Below are 19,127 nucleotides of genomic sequence, written 5' to 3'. Positions count from 1 at the left end.
GAGCACTGTCCTAAGCGCTGGGGGACACACAAGGTGATGAGGTGGGGCGCGCAGGCACCTCCCCTCTTTTACACATAATAATAATAATGATATTTAAGCGCTGACGATGTGCTGAGCACTGTTCTAAGCGCTGGGGTACACACGAGGTGATGAGGTGGAGCGCACAGGCTCCTCCCCTCCTTTACACATAATAATAATGATATTTTAGCGCCGACAATGTGCCGAGCACTGTTCTAAGCGCCGGGTGGGGATGGAAGGTGATGAGATGGTCCTTCGTGGGGCGCACAGGCTCCTCCCTCTTACACATAATAATAATATGATATTTAAGCTCTGACGGTGTGCTGAGCACTGTTCTAAGCGCTGGGAGGGGATGGAAGGCGAGGAGGTGGGCCTTGGGGCTCCATCCCCCATTTACACATCATAAATGGTCCTTCGTGGGTTGCACAGCCTCCATCCCCACTTTACACATGATAATAATGGTATTTAAACATTTACAATGTGCCCAACGTTATTCTAAGCGCTGGGAGGGGACAGAAGGTGATGAGGTGGTCTCACGTGGGGCGCACAGGCTCCATCCCCATTTTACACATAATAATAGTGATATTTAAGCACTTAGGCTGTGCCACGCACTGTTTAAGCGCTGGGGGAGATACAAGGTAATGAGGTGGTCCCACGTGAGCCTCACAGGCTCCACCCCCCCTTTTACATATAATGATATTTTTTAAGTGCTTACGATGTGCCTAGCACTGTTCTAAGCGCTGGGAGGTGGATGGAAGGTGATGAGGTGGTCCCACGTGGGGCTCACAGTCTTCATCCCCATTTTATAGATAATAATTCATAAGGATGGTGTTTGTGAAGCACTGAAAAGGTGCCAAGCACTGTTCTGAGCGCTGGGGGAAATACAAGGTAATGAGGTGGTCCCAGGTGGGGCTCACAGGCTCCATCCCCATTTTACAGATAATAATAATAATAATGATGAGGGTATTTAAGCACTTACAATGTGCCGAGCACTGTTCTAACCGTGGGGGGAGGGGGGATGCAAATTTATGAGGTTGTCCCACGTGAGACTCAGTCTCCAGCCTCCTTGTACACGTAAGAATAATTCATAAAGATGGTGTTTGTTAAGCACTTACTATGTGCCCAGCACTATCCTAAGCTCTGGGTAGATACAGGGTAATCAGGTTGTCCCTCGTGGGGCTCATGGTTTTCATCCCCATTTTCCAGATGAGGTCAGTGAGGCACAGAGAAGTGAAGTGACTTGCCCAAAATCACACAGCTGATAAGTGGTGGAGTCAGGATTGGAACCCACCATCTCTGACTCCCCAGCCCAGGCTCTTGCCACTGAGCCACGCTGCTTGTCTGTACTGTGTGCCAAGCACTGTTCTAAGCACTGGGGGAGGTACAGGATTATGAGGTTATCCCAGGTGGGGCTCACAGTCCCCATCCCCATTTTACAGATGAGGGAACTGAGGCACCCAGAAGCCAGGTGACTTACCCAGGGTCACGCAGCCGGGATTAGAACCCATGACCTCTGACTCCCAAGCCTGTGCTTTTGCCCCTAAGCCTTGCTGCTGCTTTACCAATAATAATATTAATTATTAATAGTATCGTGATAATGGTGATGATCTTTATTGCTGCAGTACAGTGTTTAGCCCATTGTTGGGTAGGGATTGTCTCATTGTGCTTTCCAAGCGCTTAGTCTAGTGCTCTGCACACAGTAAGGGCTCAATAAATACGATTGAATAGGACAGTGCTCCGCACATGGCTCTCAATAAATATGATTGAATAATAAGTATTTATAATGGTGCTACTGATGGCTCTTTGCTTGTTTTGTTGCCTGTCTCCCCCCCCCCCCTTCTAAACTGTGAGCCCGTTGTTGGGTAGGGATTGTCTCCATCTGTTGCTGAATTGGACTTTCCACGCGCTTAGTACAGTGCTCTGCACACAGTAAGTGCTCAATAAATACGATTGAATGAATATCCCCCTCCCCAGCCCACAGCACTCGTGTATATAGGTACATATTCATAATTCTATTTATTTATATTAATGATGTGCATATATCTATAATTCTTTTTATTTATATTGATTTTATTGATGCCTGGGTACTAGTTTTGATGCCTGTCTCCTCCCTCCCCCCGACTGTGAGCCCATCATGGGCAGGGATTGTCTCCATTTGTTGCTGAATTGAGCTTCCCAGGCGCTTCATACAGTGCTCTGCACACAGTAAGCGCTCAATAAATAAGAATTAATGAATGATAATTATGATGTTCATTAAGCACTTACTATGTACCAGGCACTGGACTAAGCGCTGGGGTGGATATAAGCAAATCGGATTGAACCCTGTCCCGCGTGGGGCTAACGGTCTTATTTCCCGTTTTACAGAGGGCCAGAGAAGTGAAATGACTTGCCTAAGGTCACGCGGCAGGCACGTGGCGGAGCCGGGATTAGAACCCGTGACCTGCTGGTTTCCAGGCCCGGGCTCTACCCACTACCCCTCGCTGCTTATTTGGTGTTTGTTAAGCGCTTACTTTGTGGCAGGCACTGGACTAAGCGCTGGGATGGATGCAAGCAAATAATAGCAATAAGAATAATTATGGTGTTTTAAGTGCTTACTGTGTGCTAAGCACTGGGGTGGATACAAGGTCATCAGGTTGTCCCAGGTGGGGCTCACAGTCTTCATCCCCATTTTACAGGTGAGGTGACTGAGGCACAGAGAAGCGAGGTGGCTTGCCCAAGGTCACAAAGCAGACGAGTGGAGGAGCCGGGATTAGAACCCACGTCCTCTGACTCCCAAGCCGGGGCTCTTGCCGCTAAGCCACGCTAAAGGAGTTGGAAGGAGTCTTTGTCCCACGTGGGGCTCAAAAGTCTCCATCCCCATTTTCCAGATGAGGGAACTGAGGCCCAGAGAAGTGAAGTGACTTGCCCAAGGTCACACAGCAGGCAGAGTCGCAGCGAGAACCCAGGACCTTCTGACTCCAGGCCCAGGCTGAGGAGCCTCTACACTGGAAGCTCTTTTTTGGACCGGGATTGTCACTGTTCATGGTTGGACCGTCCTTTCCCAAGCGCTTAGTACAGTGCTCTGCACACAGGAGGCGCCTAATAAATACGAAGGAGGGGGAGAGTCTAGCACGTGCCCGAACCGATCCCCGAGAACCCCTCTAGGCCAGAAGCTCGTGAGCGGGGATCGTTACGCTTTATTGTTGAAGCGGCCCCTCCCAAGCGCTTAGTACAGTGCTCTGCACACAGAGCACTCGGTAAATATGAAGGAGGGGGAGAGCAGCACGTGCCCGATCCCACCCCCAGCGACCCCCTAGACCGGAAGCTCGTTACGGGCAGGGAATGTCCCTCTTTATTGTAGTGTTGTGCTCTCCCAGGCGCTTAGCACAGTGTCCTGCACAAAGGAAGCGCCCAGTAAAATAAGTTTGAGTGAACGAAGGGGAGCGCAGCTCACACCTCATCCGACCCCCCGGGAGCTCGTCGTGAGCAGGGATTCTCACTCTCCGTTGGAGTATACTCTCCCCAGCGTTTAGTACAGTGCTCCGCGCCCAGTAAGCATTTAATAAATATGAGTGAATGACAGAGGGAGCCGTACGGGCCGGATCCGAACCCCGGGGGCTCGTTGCGAGCAGGGATCGTCTCTTTTGTATCGTCCTCTCGCGAGCGTTTAGTTCGGCGCTCTGCAGACAGGAAGCGCTCAATAAATACAAAAGAATGAGGGGGAGAGCAGCACATGACCTGACCCTCTAGACTGGAAGCTTGTCGCGGGTAGGGGTTGTCTCTCTTTATTGTTGTACTCTCCCACGCGCTTAGTACAGTGCTCTGCACACAGTAAGCGTTCAATAAATATAAATGAATGCGGGGAAGAGTAGAAGGTGCCCGATCTGACCCCCAGCAGGCCCCTAGACCGGAAGCTCGTTGTACAGCAAATACGGCGGAATGAATGAATAAAAATAATAATATTTATGGGGTCTGTTAGGCACTTACTATGTTCCAGGCACAGTTCTAATCCCTCCCACCCCAGGTACTGTACCGAGCGCCGGGGTGGATACAGTCCCTGTCCCGCATGGGGCTCACAACCCCATTTTACAGATGAGGTAACTGAGACGCAGAGAAGTGAGGTGACTTGCCCAAGGTCACTTCACCTGGGGCAGTTAAAGTGGCGGAGCCGGGAATGCGGGGGAGAGCAGCCCCTGCCCCCTCCGACCCCCCCCCCCCCCGGGAGCCCCCTAGACTGGAAGCTCCCTGGGGTCAGGGAACGGGGATTAATAAGAAGAATGGTGGTAACTGTTAAGCGCTTACTACGCGGCGGACACCGTGCTGAGCGCTGGGCTGGAGACGAGCAAGTGGGGTTGGACACGGTCCCCGTCCCACAGAGGGGAGGTGTCTACCGGCTCCGCTACATCGTCCTCTCCCAAACACGTAGTACGGTGCTCTGCGCACAGTAAGCGCCCATTTAGAAGCAGCGTGGCTCAGTGGCAAGAGCCCGGGCTTGGGAGTCAGAGGTCATGGGTTCTAGTCCCGGCTCCGCCACTCGTCAGCTGGGTGACCGTGGGCAAGTCACTTCGCTTCTCTGGGCCTCAGTGACCTCATCTGGAGAATGGGGATTAAGACTGTGAGCCCCATGTGGGACAACCTGATTCCCTTATATCGATCCCAGCGCTTAGAACAGTGCTTGGCACAAAAGAAGAGCTTAAATACCAGTATTATTATTATTTTTATCCCGACTCTGCCCCTGCCTGCTGTGTGACCTTGAGCAAGTCACTTAACTTCTCTGTGCCTCAGTTACTCATCTGGAAAATGCGGATGAAGACGGTGAGCCCCACGTGGAGAAGCAGCGTGGCTCAGTGGAAAGAGCGTGGGCTTTGGAGTCAGGGCTCATGAGTTCGAATCCCAGCTCTGCCACTTGTCGGCTGTGTGACTGTGGGCAAGTCACTTAACTTCTCTGTGCCTCAGTTCCCTCATCTGTAAAATGGGGATTAAGACTGTGAGCCCCACGTGGGACAACCTGATTCCCCTGTGTCTACCCCAGCGCTTAGAACAGTGCTTGGCACATAGTAAGCACTTAACAAATACCAACATTATTATTATTATTACGTGGGACAACCTGATTCCCTTGTATCGATCCCAGCGCTTAGAACTGTGCTTTGCACATAGTCAGCGCTTAACAAATACCACCATCATTATTATTATTCTCTGGGGCTCAGTGACCTCATCTGGAAAATGGGGATGAAGACCGTGAGCCCTACGAGGGACAACCTGACTGCCTTGCATCTACGCCCCCCAACGCTTAAAACGGTGCTTGGCATCTAGTAAGCGCTTAAATGCCATCATCGTTATTATTATTATTATTATTAATAAATACAAGCGATTGATGGGTAACTTCCAGGAGGGAGAAGGCGAGATGGGGCGGGGATCCCCCCGAGAGCTTTGGAAGCCCCCCACACTCCGCGTTAGCCGGGGCCGTGGTCGGCGGGGCGGGCGGAGCCCCCGGCCCCGAGGATTTCCGAAGCCTCCGCCGAGGGCCCGTGGTCGGCGGCACTGGAGCCTCTGGGGATGGTGACTTGAGAAGCATCTGGCGGTGGCGGTCTTTTAAAGCACGATCGCGCGGGCTCCGTCGTTTTCAAGACTTTTGTTTTGCTCCCCACAGGGTGTCTTTTATGAATAATCAAAAGCAGCAAAAGCCAACGCTATCCGGCCAGCGTTTTAAAACGAGAAAAAGAGGTAAGCGTCGGGGCCGGTTGACGCGGGGTTACCTCCTCTCGGAACTGGGAGTCGGTGGATAATTAGTACGGTTGGGCGGTGTAGTGGAAAGAGCGTGGAACTGGGAGCCGGGAGACCCGGAATCCAGGCCCGGGTCGGGCATTGGCCCGTTTTTCCCCTCTCCTCCCCCGCCCTGTGACCTTGGGCAAGTCACTGAACTTCAGTTTCCTCGCCTGTAAAATGGGGGTAGGTTAAGGGCTCTTTCTCCCACTTTTGGTCAGGGATCTATGCGGGCGGTTATCATTCAGTCGTATTGAGCGCTTACTGTGTGCAGAGCCCTGTACTGAGCGCTTGAGAGACCGTATAACGGCAAACACGTGCCTGCCCACAGCGAGCTCGCCGTCTAGAGGGGTTATCGTAAATCCGCCCCGGCAAGGGGCCCGCTCTAAGTACCGTGATTCATGAAATTGGCATATGGAAGTGCAAAAGCCTGCCCGATCCTGAAGCCCGTGGCGAAAGAAATGATTAAGTAAACTTTCCGAGGGGGAGGACAGATCAGCCTGGAATAAATAGGCTGTCGAAAGTTCAATCCACCCGTCTTCCACAAACGTCCAGGAATTGTGAAACGACTGGCCCGTGTCCCTGGAACGGACCTCCTGTTCTCCGAGGAGAGCCGTGCGTAAGGGACCGAGCGGTTTAATAGCCTTGTTTTTCTTCATCGGAGTACTGGGAGAGACGAATCATTTGGGGAGCTCTCTCTGTGGATCTGTGAAATTTTGCATGAAGAGCGAGACAGAGGAAGGGTATTTTTTGAAGAAAAAACTCAAGACGTGATTTGTCTAGACGGCACCAGAGTTGGTGTCCGAGAACCTGGGTGCTAATCCCACCTCTGCCATTTAACAATAATAATAATAAAATTGCGGTGTTTAAGCACTTACTATGCGCCAGCCACTGTACTTAGCCCTGGGTGGATGAAACAGATCAGGTTGGACACAGTCCCTGTCCCACGTGAGGCTCACAGTCTCAATCCCCATTTTACAGCTGAGGTGACCGAGGCCCGGAGAAGTGAATTGCCTTGCCCAAGGCCGGAAGTGGCGGAGCTGGGATTAGAACCCGTGACCTTCCGACTCCCAGACCCGTGCTCTGTCCCCTACAGCTAGGCTGTTTCCCGCTTGTCTGCTGGGTGACCTCAAGCAAGGCACTTCTGTGCCTCAGTCTCTTCGTCTGTAAAATGGAGATTAGGACCATGAGCCCCATGTGTTATACGGACTGTGTCGAACCTGATTATCTGCTGAGAAGCACCTTGGCCTAGTGGATAGAGCACGGGCCTGGTGGTCAGAAGGACCTGGATGTTAATCCCAACTCTGCCACTTGTCTGCTGCGCGGCCTTGGGCAAGCCGCCTCGCTTCTCTGGGCCTCAGTTACCTCAGCTGTAAAATGGGGATGGAGATTGCGAGTCCCCTACGGGGCGGGGATTGTGTCCAACCCCATCTGCTCGTATCCATCCCGACACTTAGAGGAGTGCCTGGCACGTAAATGCCACAATTATTAGTATTCTCTCTACCCCAGCGCTAAGTACAGTGCCTGGCACATGGGAAGCACAGAGAAAAAACCCCACACCGTTTGGTTTGTTTGAATACAAGCCAGGCTCTGTGTGCTGGGTGACCGGGGGGGGAGAAGCGCCAGAGAGGCAGCCTGCTTTTTATCCAACCCTGACCGCGGGCCGAGATCTGGTGCCATTAGATTTTCCAAGGAGCTGCCTCTTAGGAAGCGGGCAGCGTCTGTGGCACCGTAAAGCGCAGGGCTGCGATCCGCAACAAGGTGACCGCTCTTTGATCGCCCAGGTTCCCAAGCCTCCGGCGGCTAGCTTCTCAACCGACACGACTGCGGCCTTAACCTCCAACCAACCCGTGTTCGATTGGTCTTGGCCGGTGGGAAGAATAATCCCCCGCTTCCAATTTCCTGCCTCAGAAGATGCCGCCGCGAGCGGCCTCTTCCCGCGCGTTTTGGCCGCGCGTCTAAAGTGCGACTGTTTTCGTTGCAGATGAAAAAGAGAGGTTTGACCCTACTCAGTTTCAGGACTGCATTATTCAAGGCTTAACTGAAACTGGCACTGATTTGGAAGCGGTGGCAAAATTTCTCGATGCTTCTGGAGCAAAACTCGACTACCGCCGATATGCAGAAACGCTCTTCGACATTCTGGTTGCCGGGGGAATGCTGGGTGAGCGTCGGGTGAAAGGGAAATGGCCAGTCCACCCCCGGGGGCGTGGAGTTGGGGCGAAGGGATCGCGCTTGCGAAGGGCAGAAAAGGGTCGAGACTGTCTCGGGGCGGGGTGGGGGTGGGCACGGCCTCGGTAGGGTCGGGGCCAAGCTCTGACAAGCAGGCCGACGCGGCTGTCAGCAGTCGATCGTCTTGTACGTCTGAGTCCCGGAATGGATTTCCATCAGCGGTGCCCAGTTGCGGCCTCGGCCCCGCACTGGGAAGCTTATTGCTGTGGCAGAGAGGTGCGTCCAGGCTGGGGCACGGGGGCTGCCTCCTCGCAGAGACACACCCCTCTCCCCCCACTGTCAGGAGGCCATTCCCAAATTCCAACATCGCTGCCTGATAAAAACACGCCGTGGCAGAACCGGCAACGCTGGCGTCTTTTGCTCCAACGTTAAGGATCTCTTATGCGTAGGATACCCTCCCGTAGCCTAGGCCATCGAGAAGACCCGAGAGTCTCTCTCTCTCTCGCAACCCCGGTGCTCGTGTGGGGCCTGGGCTCCGAAAGTTCCAGAACTTGGAAAAGTGGAGCTTCTCCATCCGTGGGGGCGGGTGCGTGGAATTGGTCACGCCGACCTTTGGGGCTAAGCTGGGCCAAGGGGGTCCTAAAGGGTCTCGTGCTGTTTCTCCCCATCTTCTTTTTGTCTTTCCTTTCTAAGAGCAGCCTTTAGAAAAAGAAAAGCTTCGGTAAATCAATTCATTGCTGATTCGATCAATTCCCTTTCTTAGCCCCCGGTGGTACATTGGCAGATGACATGATGCGCACTGACGTCTGTGTATTCGCTGCACAAGAAGACCTAGAGACCATGCAAGCGTTTGCTCAGGTAGGTGTCCTGGGCGCCCGAATCCGAGGCCTCGCGGCTCTCGGACGTTGACGCTCCCCACCCCCACGTGCGGCTGGTCTTTTGGACGCCGCCTAGGAGAGTCCGGAGGCTGCGGCGCTCCCAGGGGAGTTCTCGGGAGCGGGGAGAGCCCGCAAGGCCCATCCGTGGCGAAGGGCAGCCTGGAGCCATCGTTCGATCATATTGAGCGCTTACTGTGTGCAGAGCACTGTACTAAAAGTGACCGGGAGAGTACAGTATAACAGGCACATTCCTACCCACAGCAAGCTCACAGTCTAGATGGGGAAACTTATTAATATACATAAATAAATGCATTACAGATACATGCCTATGTGCTGTGGGGTCGGGAGGGAGGATGAAGGAGCAAGTAGGAGCAGTGCAGAGGGGATTGGGAGGAGAGGAGGGCTTAGGGAAGGCTTCGCGGAGGAGATGGGCCTTCGATAAGGATCAGCCCCCCGGGGGAGCAAACTCCGGGCCGTTGGTCTGCGATCGGATGGGAGCTGGAAAGTATTGTGGCCCCCAAACTCATATTTCTTCCGTATTTCCAGGAAAAGGCAAATTGTGTACATCCCGTTGAGGGAAGGGCCACGGACAGTTCCCTTTCTTGTCAAGTTGCCTCCTTTTTGATGTAATTCATCGGTCGGTGGTATCTGAGCGCTTTGCGACTGCCGCGGGTTGCCCGTGGTGGTGCTTTGGGAGAATCCGGTCGAGTCGGTGGGCGCCACCCCTGTCCTTGGGGAGCTGATGAGCCTAGTGAGTTGAGAGACGTATGAGCGGGAGGAAGCGATGGGGCCAATCACTCGGTATTTATTGGGCGCTTATTGTGTGCAGAGCACTGTAGTGAGCGCTCGGAAGAGTAGAAGACGCACATTGCCTGCCCGCAAACGAGCTTCCGGTGTAGAGGTCTAAAGATGACATCCGGAAAAGGGTCACGGGTAGGGGGGCTCTGATGATGAAGTACTGGAGTGGGGTGGACGGGTGGGAGATCAGACAGGGGAGGTCTCCATGGCTGAAGTGGGCAGGCTCTGCAGATGGGCGAGCACGCGAAGAGAGGGAGCGGTAGGTTAGCCGAGAGGTGAGAACGAAACACCGGGAGGGGGTCGACCTGAGAGGAAGAAAGTGCAAGCCGGGGTGGGGTGGGAGAGGGGCGAGCCGATTGAGTGCCTTAAAGCCAGTGACCGGGAGCTCCTGGTTGACGCGGAGACGGGGGGGGGGGGGGGGGCCGTCCTTCGGTAGCTTCCGAGGAGCAGGGCCAAAGAGCGTAGGCTAATATTCGAGGAAGCCTCCATTCGGGCTGCAGAGGGGAGCGACCGGGGCCGACACAAAATAATCGGGACAGGCACGGTCCCCGCTCCGTGCGGGCTCCCGATCGAAAGGACGGAGAATGGTTATTTGAATCCCCATTTTACAGATGAGGAAACGGAGTCCCCCGAGAAGTAAAGGGACTTGCCTAAGGTCACCCGACAGGCAGGCGGGAGAGCCGGGATAAGGACCCAGGTCCCCCGACTCCCAGGCCCGCAGCGTGGCAGTTGTTGGGATGAGGAGGAAGGGGGTGAATTCTGGGAGCGAGGGGGGCAGAGTGGTCAAGATTTGGCCACAGGGCTGAGTTTAGGGGTTGGGGTCAGAGCCGGGCTTTGGGACGGGCCACTCACGGGATCGGGTCCGGGGGCGGGCGGCACAGGGGCCACCTGGGTTGACCAAACTTAGGCAGGTTGGGCGGCGCCATAGGCCTCCTGGCAGATCGATCGGTTCACTCTTCGAGGGCCCCCGTGCCCAAGTCACCTGATGCGAGCCTGAATTTGGGCTTCTAAAATGTGTGTGGTTTGCTTTTTTTTCCCTCTTTCAATAGGTTTTTAACAAGCTAATCAGGCGTTACAAGTACCTGGAAAAAGGTTTCGAAGATGAAGTTAAAAAGGTAAGTCCTTTCGGAAAGCCCCCCCGGGAACGATCTTCCTGCGGGCCTTGTTGGTCTTTACAGCCCTTCGGTGTTGAATCCTCAAGTCCCCTTCTGGGACCTATTAACCAGGGGAGTTAATTTTAGCAGCCAGCAGTTCTGCTTTACAAGAGCTTTGGCCGGGAGGGGAGGCGGGGTTTGAATCCGAAGGTAACCGTGGGTTTTGATTTAGCTCTGCTCGCTCACCGCAGCTAATTGAGTCGTGACTGTATTTAAACGCGGGCGAGTTCTCGCATCGAGCTTCCGTACGAAAATGAGCTGGGGGCTTGGGGGTACCTCTGATCCTCGGGCCGGCAACCCTTAGAGCGGGAGTGGGCGGGTCACGACCTCCCCCTGCTCCCAAAGACAGAGAGACACAAATACACGGCACGCACGCACGACCAGCAAGAATGAACCTGATCCCTCTTAGATCAGCATGGAAGCAGAAGCAGCACGGCCTAGTGGCTAGAGCCCGGGCCTGGGAATCGGAAGGTGGTGGATTCTAATCCCGACCTCACCACTTGTCTGCTGGGTGCCCTTAGGCAAGTCACTTCACTGAGCCTCACTTACCTCATCTGTAAAATGGGGATTAAGACTGTGAGCCCCACCTGGGACCTGGACTGCGTCCAACCCAATTGTCTTGTATCTCCCCCAGCGCTTGGAAAAATGCCTGGCACAGAGTAAGGGCTAAACAGATACCATCATTTGTATTTATTATCATCATCCTCTGGGAGAGACTTGTGAGGCTGGGGAGAACGGAAGTAGGGAGGCTCCGCCAGTCACGGGAAAGGGGCTCCAGCTCCTCCCATTACAAACTGAGCTCGGGACCGTGGGTGGGTGCGTACGTGTGCGCTCGCGTGGACGCGGCTCTCGGCAGCTGAGGAAAAGCGGGTCTGAGTGGCCCTCTACCCTAGGCGGAGGGAAACGGGGTAGGAAGACAGCGTGGGAGGGAGGAAAGAGGGACCAGAAGAATCGCAGCCTCTGCTCTCGACGTTTTTGGGCCGTCCCCGCGTCTCCCACAGACCGGCAATTAGATGGGCCGGACCGGTTATTACGGGTTCCACACATCCCCCAGAAGTCCAGTAACTCGGCGACCGCTGGGCCGCCTGCTCAATTTTCCCACCTCCTTCCTCTGTTTCAGCTGCTGCTGTTCTTAAAGGGTTTTTCAGAGTCCGAGAGGAATAAGTTGGCCATGCTGACGGGCGTACTTCTGGCCAACGGAACCCTTAATGCCTCCATCCTCAACAGCCTTTACAATGAGAATTTGGTCAAAGAAGGTACAGTTTCCCTAAGAGGATCGGGGAGGGGGAGAAATGTTTTTTTCCACGGGCCAACCGGTGCCCAGTCCTAGCCCGCGGAGGGTGACATTTGGGTGTTAGTACTCGCCCCGTGTCCGCTGCATCTACGTCCAAACGGACGCACTTTGGTAGAAGGACGTTTCCTAATTCTGCAGTCGCCCTCTAGACTGGAAGCTCGTGGGCAGGGAGTATGTTTATTGTTATATTGTACTCTCTTAAGCACATAGCTTAGTGGCTAGAGCCCGGGCCTGGGAGTCAGAAGGTCGTGGGTTCTAATCCCGGCTCTGCCATTTGTCTGATTGTGTGACCTTGGACAAATCATTTCACTTCTCTGGGCCTCAGTGGCCTATCTTTAAAATGGGGATTGAGACCGTGAGCCCCGTTCACAGGGACCGAGTCCAACCTGATTTGCTTGTAATAATAATGATGGCATTTGTTAAGTGCTTATTATGTGTCAAGCACTGTTCTAAATGCTGGGGGGGGTGATACGAGGTCATCAGGTTGTCCCACGTGGGGCTCACAGTCTTAATCCCCATCTGACAGATGAGGGAATTGAGGCACAGAGAAGTGAAGTGACTTGCCCACAGTCACCCAGGTGACAAGCGGCAGAGCCGGGATTAGAACCCATGGCCTCTGACTCCCAAACCTGTTCTCTTTCCACTGAGCCACGTTATATTCACCCCAGCGTGTTTAGTACAATGTTTTGCATGCAGTAAGCGCTCGATAAATACAGTCGAGTGAATGAAATAGCCAAAACACGACGTTATGGCCGGGTGGAGGGCGCTTGAATTCTGTTGCTCATCATCTGATCACTTGGAGGCGGGGCCGGAGTTGATTGAGAGAAGCAGCATGGCGGAGCGGATAGAGTATGGAACTGGAAGTCAGAAGGTCATGGGTTCTAATCCTGGCTCTGCCCCTCGTCTCCTGTGTGACCTTGGGCAAGTCACTTCACTTCTCGGGGCCTCAGTGACCCCATCTAGGAAACGGGGGTTGAGACTGTGAGCCCCACATGGGACTGTCCAACACGATTTGCTTGTATCCACCTTAGCACAGTGCCTGGCGCACGGTAAGCGCTTAACAGATACCGGAATAATAATTCTCCCCTGCCAGCGGGCCACCGTCCTGACGGGTTTTCTTGCCCTGGCTGGGCTCTGAGCCTGGCCCAGAGGCTCCCTTGGGCCTCCAGAGCCTACGATCTCTTGCCCGTCGGAGGACGAGAGGAATCCTGCTGGCCCGGAGCACGATGAGGGGAAAGCGGGGGCGTCACCCCCGTCTGAGCGCCAGGCAAGGTGACCGCCATCCTCTGCCTCTCTCCGCATCCACAAACGCCCGGACCAAGGGACCCCGGTGCGTCGTACGACAGATGGAGAGGCCGGAATGGGTCCCGGAGGCGTCTGAGATTGCCCGACCCTTTTTTAATGCAGGTGTTTCTGCGGCCTTTGCCGTGAAGCTGTTTAAATCGTGGATAAATGAAAAGGACATCAACGCGGTGGCCGCTAGCCTTCGTAAAGTCAGCATGGACAACAGACTGATGGTGAGCGAATCGGCCCCCCTCGGCCAGTAGGGCCGGGCCGGGCGGAGGATAGGAGAAACGGGAGAAAGGCGGGGCGCGGGGGCCGCCGCCGCCCGGGTGACCGTTTCCGTTTGCCTTTCAGGAACTTTTTCCCGCCAACAAGCAGAGCGTCGAACACTTCACGAAGTACTTCACCGAGGCAGGATTAAAAGAACTGTCCGAGTACGTCCGGAACCAGCAGACCATCGGGGCGCGGAAGGAGCTGCAGAAAGAGCTTCAGGAGCAGATGTCTCGCGGCGATCCGTTCAAAGATGTGAGTCGGCCGGCCCTTCCGGGGCGGGGTCCGACTCTCGGTCGCTCCGAGGCGACCTTTCCGGCCCCTTTTCTTTGACCTTTTGGCCGCCGTGCCGTCGGCCGGCCCTCTCACCCACTCTTGCCCCAAGAAGGAGGGCCGCGCTATTGAAGCGAGCAGAAGCTTCATCGCTGCGGCTCAGCTAGGCCACCGTATTTATTGATGATGATGTATTTGTTAAGCGCTTACTACGTGCCGAGCACTGTTCTAAGCACTGGGGTAGACAGGGGAATCAGGATGTCCCACGTGGGGCTCACAGTCTTAATCCCCATTTTACAGATGAGGGAACTGAGGCACAGAGAAGTTAAGTGACTTGCCCACAGTCACACAGCTGACAAGTGGCAGAGCTGGGATTCGAACCCATGACCTCTGACTCCAAAGCCCGGGCTCTTTCCACTGAGCCACGCTGCATGAGCACCTACTCTGTGAGGAGCGCTCCCTGAGAGACTCCGATGCGGGAAGCAGCACAGCCTAATGGATACGACCTGGGTATGGGAGTCAGAAAGACCTGGGTTCTAATCCCTGCTCCGCCACTTGTCCGCCGTGGGATCTTGGGCAGGTCGCTTCACTTCTCTGGGCCCGGCTTACTCATCTGTAAAAGGGGGATAAGAGTTATGTCTGTCTCCTCTCTAGATTTAAGAGAAGCAGCGTGGCTCATTGGAAAGAGCCCGGGCTTCGGAGTCAGAGGTCATGGGTTCGAATCCCCACTCTGCCACTTGGCTGTGTGACTGTGGGCAGGTCATTTAACTTCTCTGTGCCTCAATTACCTCATCTGTAAAACGGGGACCAACTGTGAGCCTCATATGGGGCAACCTGATCACCCTGTATCTCCCCCTGCGCTTAGAACAGTGCTCTGTACATAGTAAGCACTTAACAAATACCAACATTATTATTATTTAGACTGTAAACTCGTTGTGGGCAGGGAATGTGAGTGTTTATTGTTGTACTGTACTCGCCCAAGCACTCAGTACAGTGCTCGGCAGACAGTAAGCGCTCAGTAAATACGGTAGAATGAATCGAATGAATGAATGAGCCCTGTATGGAACTGAGACTGTATCCAACCCAATCACCTTGTATATACCCCAGGGCTTAGTATAGTGCCTGGCGGGTAGTAAGCGCTCAACACATACTGTCATTATTGTTAATGCTTTCATTAATGTAACAGACATTAATATTCCCTGCCCACAACGAATTTCCAGTCAGGAATCTATCATTTGAAGTAGCTGCCTAAAAAACCCCTGGGCTCCGAGCCCGTCTCCTTGCCGACGATCATTTGAAGTCTGCAGCTGGAGTGGCGAACCCGGCAAGTGTGGCCAGCGGAACATCGAGAGGCCTAATAATAGTAATAATGATGGCATTCGTTAAGCGCTTATTATGTGCAAAGCACTGTTCGGAGCGCCGGGGGGGATACAAGGTGATCAGGTCGTCAGGTCACGCGGGGCTCACATTCTTGATCCCCGTTTTACAGATGAGGTAGCTGAGGCTCAGAGAAGTGACGTGACTTGCCCAAAGTCACACAGCTGACAGGCGGAGGAGCCGGGATTAGAACCCATGACCCCTGACTTGCCAGCCAACTCTGTAGGCGACCACCTAGAGAGCTATCGCTGGAAGTCCCTTCCCAGAAAATATTGGCAGGTCAGCATCTACAGGCAGGCCAGCTTTCCATCAGTATTGGGATCAGGTCTCCCTTCTGTCGTGCTGTCCCAAGCGCGTAGTACGGCGCGCTCCGCACGCAGTAAGCGCCCGATAAATCCCGTCGCTGACGGTCCGAACGGGGGGCTCTCGTGCAGATCATCATGTACGTCAAGGAGGAGATGAAGAAGAACAACATCTCGGAACAGATCGTCATCGGCATAGTCTGGTCCAGCGTGATGAGCACCGTAGAGTGGAACAAGAAGGAGGAGCTGGTAGCAGAGCAGGCCATCAAGCACTTGAAGGTAGGAGACCCGGCCGGCCTCCATTCGAAGGCCCGGTACCGAGCGCCGGGGGGCGATCGTGGATCTCGAAACGGGCGGGTTGGAGGGGGGATGGGATGACTTCTTTCTCTGCCAACGCTTGACACCCCGCTCTGCTCCACGTGGCCTGGTAGATGGAGCCCGGGCCCGGGAGTCAGAAGGACCTTCGTTCTGATCCCGGCTCCGCCGCTTGCCGACCGTGTGACCTTGGCCAAGTCACTTCACTTCTTTCTGCCTTGGTTACCTCAGCTTTAAAAAGAGGATTGAGATCGTCAGCCCCATGTGGGACAGGGACTGTGTCCAACCTAATTAGATTGTATTTAGCTCGTAGAACAATAGAACGGTACTTAACACATAGTAAGCGCTTAATAGGTACCATTATTATTATTATTACAGGGTGGGGTCCAGGCCACTGGGCTGGGAGGGGTGGCAAGTTTTCAGTAAAAGGAAGGGGACTGCCAGGGTTAAGACACACCAGGCCGTGATCCTTCTCCTGTCCGTCCACCTCCTCCACTCTGAGCTGAAGGATTTGCCCGTCTCTTTCTAGGGGGGCAGAGTGTGTGATGTGGCTCGGTGATTTTCAGAAGGAAAATCAAGGACACGGTGTCCATCGCGGTCCCAGAAGCGAGAGTGGAAGGAACCCCTTGGATGCGGTGCCATTTGGGTGTGCCGGGGGCGGGAGGGGTGGAGACCACACAGCCCAGTGGCCAGGCCTGGGTCCTGCCGGACGTCGGGCACAGCGGGAGTCTGCAGCCAAAAACACTGCGTTTTGGTGGGGAAAGGGCCCCAAAATAGCCTGCTTTTCTGAGCACACCAGAAGCAAGGAAAAAGGCGGGGCGAGGACCGGGGGTAAAATTTAAAATCCTGGCCCAACTTAGCGGGGATTTTATGGAACAGAGTAAAGCGGAGCTTGCTCTTTTCTCACTTCCCCCTTCTCCTGCCCCCAAAAGCCATACTTTAAAGATCCCACGAGTTAGATTCTTGCCCACGAGGGTTTCAGTTGGAGGATTTCATTAGGAAGGCACTTGAAGGGATTTTTTTTTCCTCTCCTCTCTCCCTTTTTCTCGTCCAGCAATACAGCCCTCTACTTGCTGCCTTTACTACTCAAGGTCAGTCTGAGCTAACTCTGTTACTGAAGATCCAGGAATACTGTTACGACAACATTCACTTCATGAAAGCCTTCCAGAAAATAGTGGTGCTTTTCTACAAAGGTAACCAACTCTACCGCCTCACCAGCCGCCTTTCAAGACGGGGAAGCTCTGTGCCCCAAGTACTGAACGGGAAAAGATCGATCGGCAGGATTTATTGAGCCCCGACTCTGGGCGGAGCCCTGTACTGAGCGTGTGGGCTCATCGTGGGCAGGGATTGTCGCCGTCTATTGTTTTGTACATTCCCAAGCGCTTAATACAGTGCTCTGCACACGGTAAGCGTGTAATAAATACGATCGAATGAAGGAGCGAGTAGGAGAAGCAGCCTGGCTTGGTAGGGCTCGGATCAGGGAGTCGGACGGTCCCGGTTCCGCCACGTGTCTGCTGGGTGACGTCGGGCGAGCCGCTTCACTTCTCTGGGCCTCGGTTACCCTCGTCTGTAAAATGGAGATTGAATATGAGCCCTGTAAAATGGAAACTGAGTATGATTGGGAGAGGGTCTGGGTCCAACGCGATTAGCTCGTATCTACCCCAGCGCTTCGAACAGTTCCTGGCACACAGCGAGCACTTAAGCGCCATAATTTTTATTAATTACCATCATTGCTGAAGGGGAATCGGGTGGGAGAGGGAGTTTGGGAGACCGGACAGCAGGGCCAAGTTCCGCCGATTCCCGGGACAAGGAGTGCGTCTCTTGATCGAACCCAACTTAGCATTCAGGGGATCCCTCCCGAGAACGAACTGGAAACGCGTGGCCTTCCTGCCGAGAAACTCGTGCCATTCCGTCTTGTCTGGGGGAGGTGGAGGGTGGCCGGGCCCGGGTGACACGAGGTGGAACCCGTAGTCGAGAGGCGGAAAACCGGGGATCTGCCGCCGTGCCAGAGCGCCGCCTCTCTCCTTTGCAGCCGAAGTCCTGAGCGAAGAGCCCATCCTGAAGTGGTACAAGGATGCCCACGTTGCAAAGGGGAAGAGCGTCTTTCTGGAGCAGATGAAAAAGTTCGTCGAGTGGCTCAAAAACGCCGAAGAGGGTAAGCGGGCCCCGCGGGGAGTGGGAGCCCCCAGAGCCGGGACACGGCGACCCGACTCGCTCTGTCACCCCGCGGTTGTGGTTTCCCTTGGGCCTCTCCCCACTCCCCACCCATCCATCTCCTCCCCATTCGTTGGCATTTACCGAGCCCCTGCCGTGCGCCGAGCGTCGCGCCGGTCCTCGGGGCGCGGAGGCTCGGCCGGCACTGCCAGGTGAGACCACGTGGGCCGCCCCCGGCGGCGGGGGCGGCGGGAGGGGAGGATGGCACTGGGCGCCGGCCGGTTTCCTTCTTGGCTCGAGGGGGACTCGGGGACCGAATCGCCTTCTTTCCCCTCTTTTGCAGAGTCTGAGTCCGAGGCCGAAGAAGGTGACTGACTTGTGAAACCTCACCCTCAGTAAAGCAAACAGGAGTTGTAGATAAACTTTGGTGTCTCATGTGTCCTTCTGGTTCTTACATCCCCCTCCCTCCCCCGCCACCACCACCTACCTCCCTGTATCGAGCACGATATGAGGGCTTTCACGGCAGATTTTCTCCTCTCCGGTTACTGAAAACTTGGGGTTTTGTTTTTCCGAACCGTCTCTTAGGTAGCTGCGGGAGTCCTAGATTCGACTCTTAACGTCGCATTAGTCCCCCCCACCCCCGGTTCCCTTCTCCCTCCTCCTGTATTTTCTACTGTAATAATGTAATTTAAGGCCTTCCACGAAGAACAGTTCATCTCCCCTCCCAACCCCCCGCCCCCTCCGCCCTGGATTTTCTATTATCTAAACAGTTTTCGAGACCTGATTTGGTTAAAAAAAAAAAAAATTTGTTATGGAAATTCTGTTTGCAAATTAAACTGAACACGTATCCAAAGTGAGAAGGCAGTGGCTCGCGTGATAATTTGGTCCGAGATAAAGCCAGCGGCCAGGGGCTTGGCACCCCACCCGCCCCAGAGCCGAACTTTCGGAGAATTTAAAGCCGCCGCGGATCGGCACGGGATCGAGCCGCGCCCCGGGCCACTCCTTCCCCGGGTGGTTTCGGGGGGGACGGTTCGGGCGTTCTTTGCGAGCCGGGCGGTGAGAGAGGTCTTGAAGCTGGCAGGCTACGTCACCCTTCGAT

At 54.5% G+C, this 19,127-nt stretch overlaps 1 protein-coding gene across 2 annotated transcripts in view; it reads left to right on the top strand.

Annotated features, from left to right (window-relative positions):
• Nucleotides 1-18,465, top strand: part of BZW1 (basic leucine zipper and W2 domains 1) — a 19,639-nt gene extending 1,174 nt beyond the window's left edge. Inside the window, exons 2-12 of one of the 2 annotated variants that reach the window (XM_029069084.2) lie at nt 5,648-5,721; nt 7,745-7,921; nt 8,693-8,787; nt 10,655-10,720; nt 11,880-12,015; nt 13,461-13,570; nt 13,692-13,862; nt 15,692-15,838; nt 16,929-17,067; nt 17,907-18,029; nt 18,372-18,465. In XM_029069084.2, the coding sequence (XP_028924917.1) occupies nt 5,658-5,721; nt 7,745-7,921; nt 8,693-8,787; nt 10,655-10,720; nt 11,880-12,015; nt 13,461-13,570; nt 13,692-13,862; nt 15,692-15,838; nt 16,929-17,067; nt 17,907-18,029; nt 18,372-18,403 (1,260 nt within the window). In that variant the 5' untranslated portion in view covers nt 5,648-5,657 and the 3' untranslated portion in view covers nt 18,404-18,465. Of the gene's footprint in view, nt 1-5,647; nt 5,722-7,744; nt 7,928-8,692; nt 8,788-10,654; nt 10,721-11,879; nt 12,016-13,460; nt 13,571-13,691; nt 13,863-15,691; nt 15,839-16,928; nt 17,068-17,906; nt 18,030-18,371 lie in introns of those variants that run through there. The other variant, XM_029069085.1, reaches the window with a different exon arrangement.
• The last annotated feature ends 662 nt before the right edge of the window (nt 18,466-19,127 follow it).

This window comes from Ornithorhynchus anatinus, chromosome 7 (assembly GCF_004115215.2).
Source record: "Ornithorhynchus anatinus isolate Pmale09 chromosome 7, mOrnAna1.pri.v4, whole genome shotgun sequence".
Taxonomy (NCBI): domain Eukaryota; kingdom Metazoa; phylum Chordata; class Mammalia; order Monotremata; family Ornithorhynchidae; genus Ornithorhynchus; species Ornithorhynchus anatinus.
This window is presented reverse-complemented; position numbering and strand designations above follow the sequence as displayed.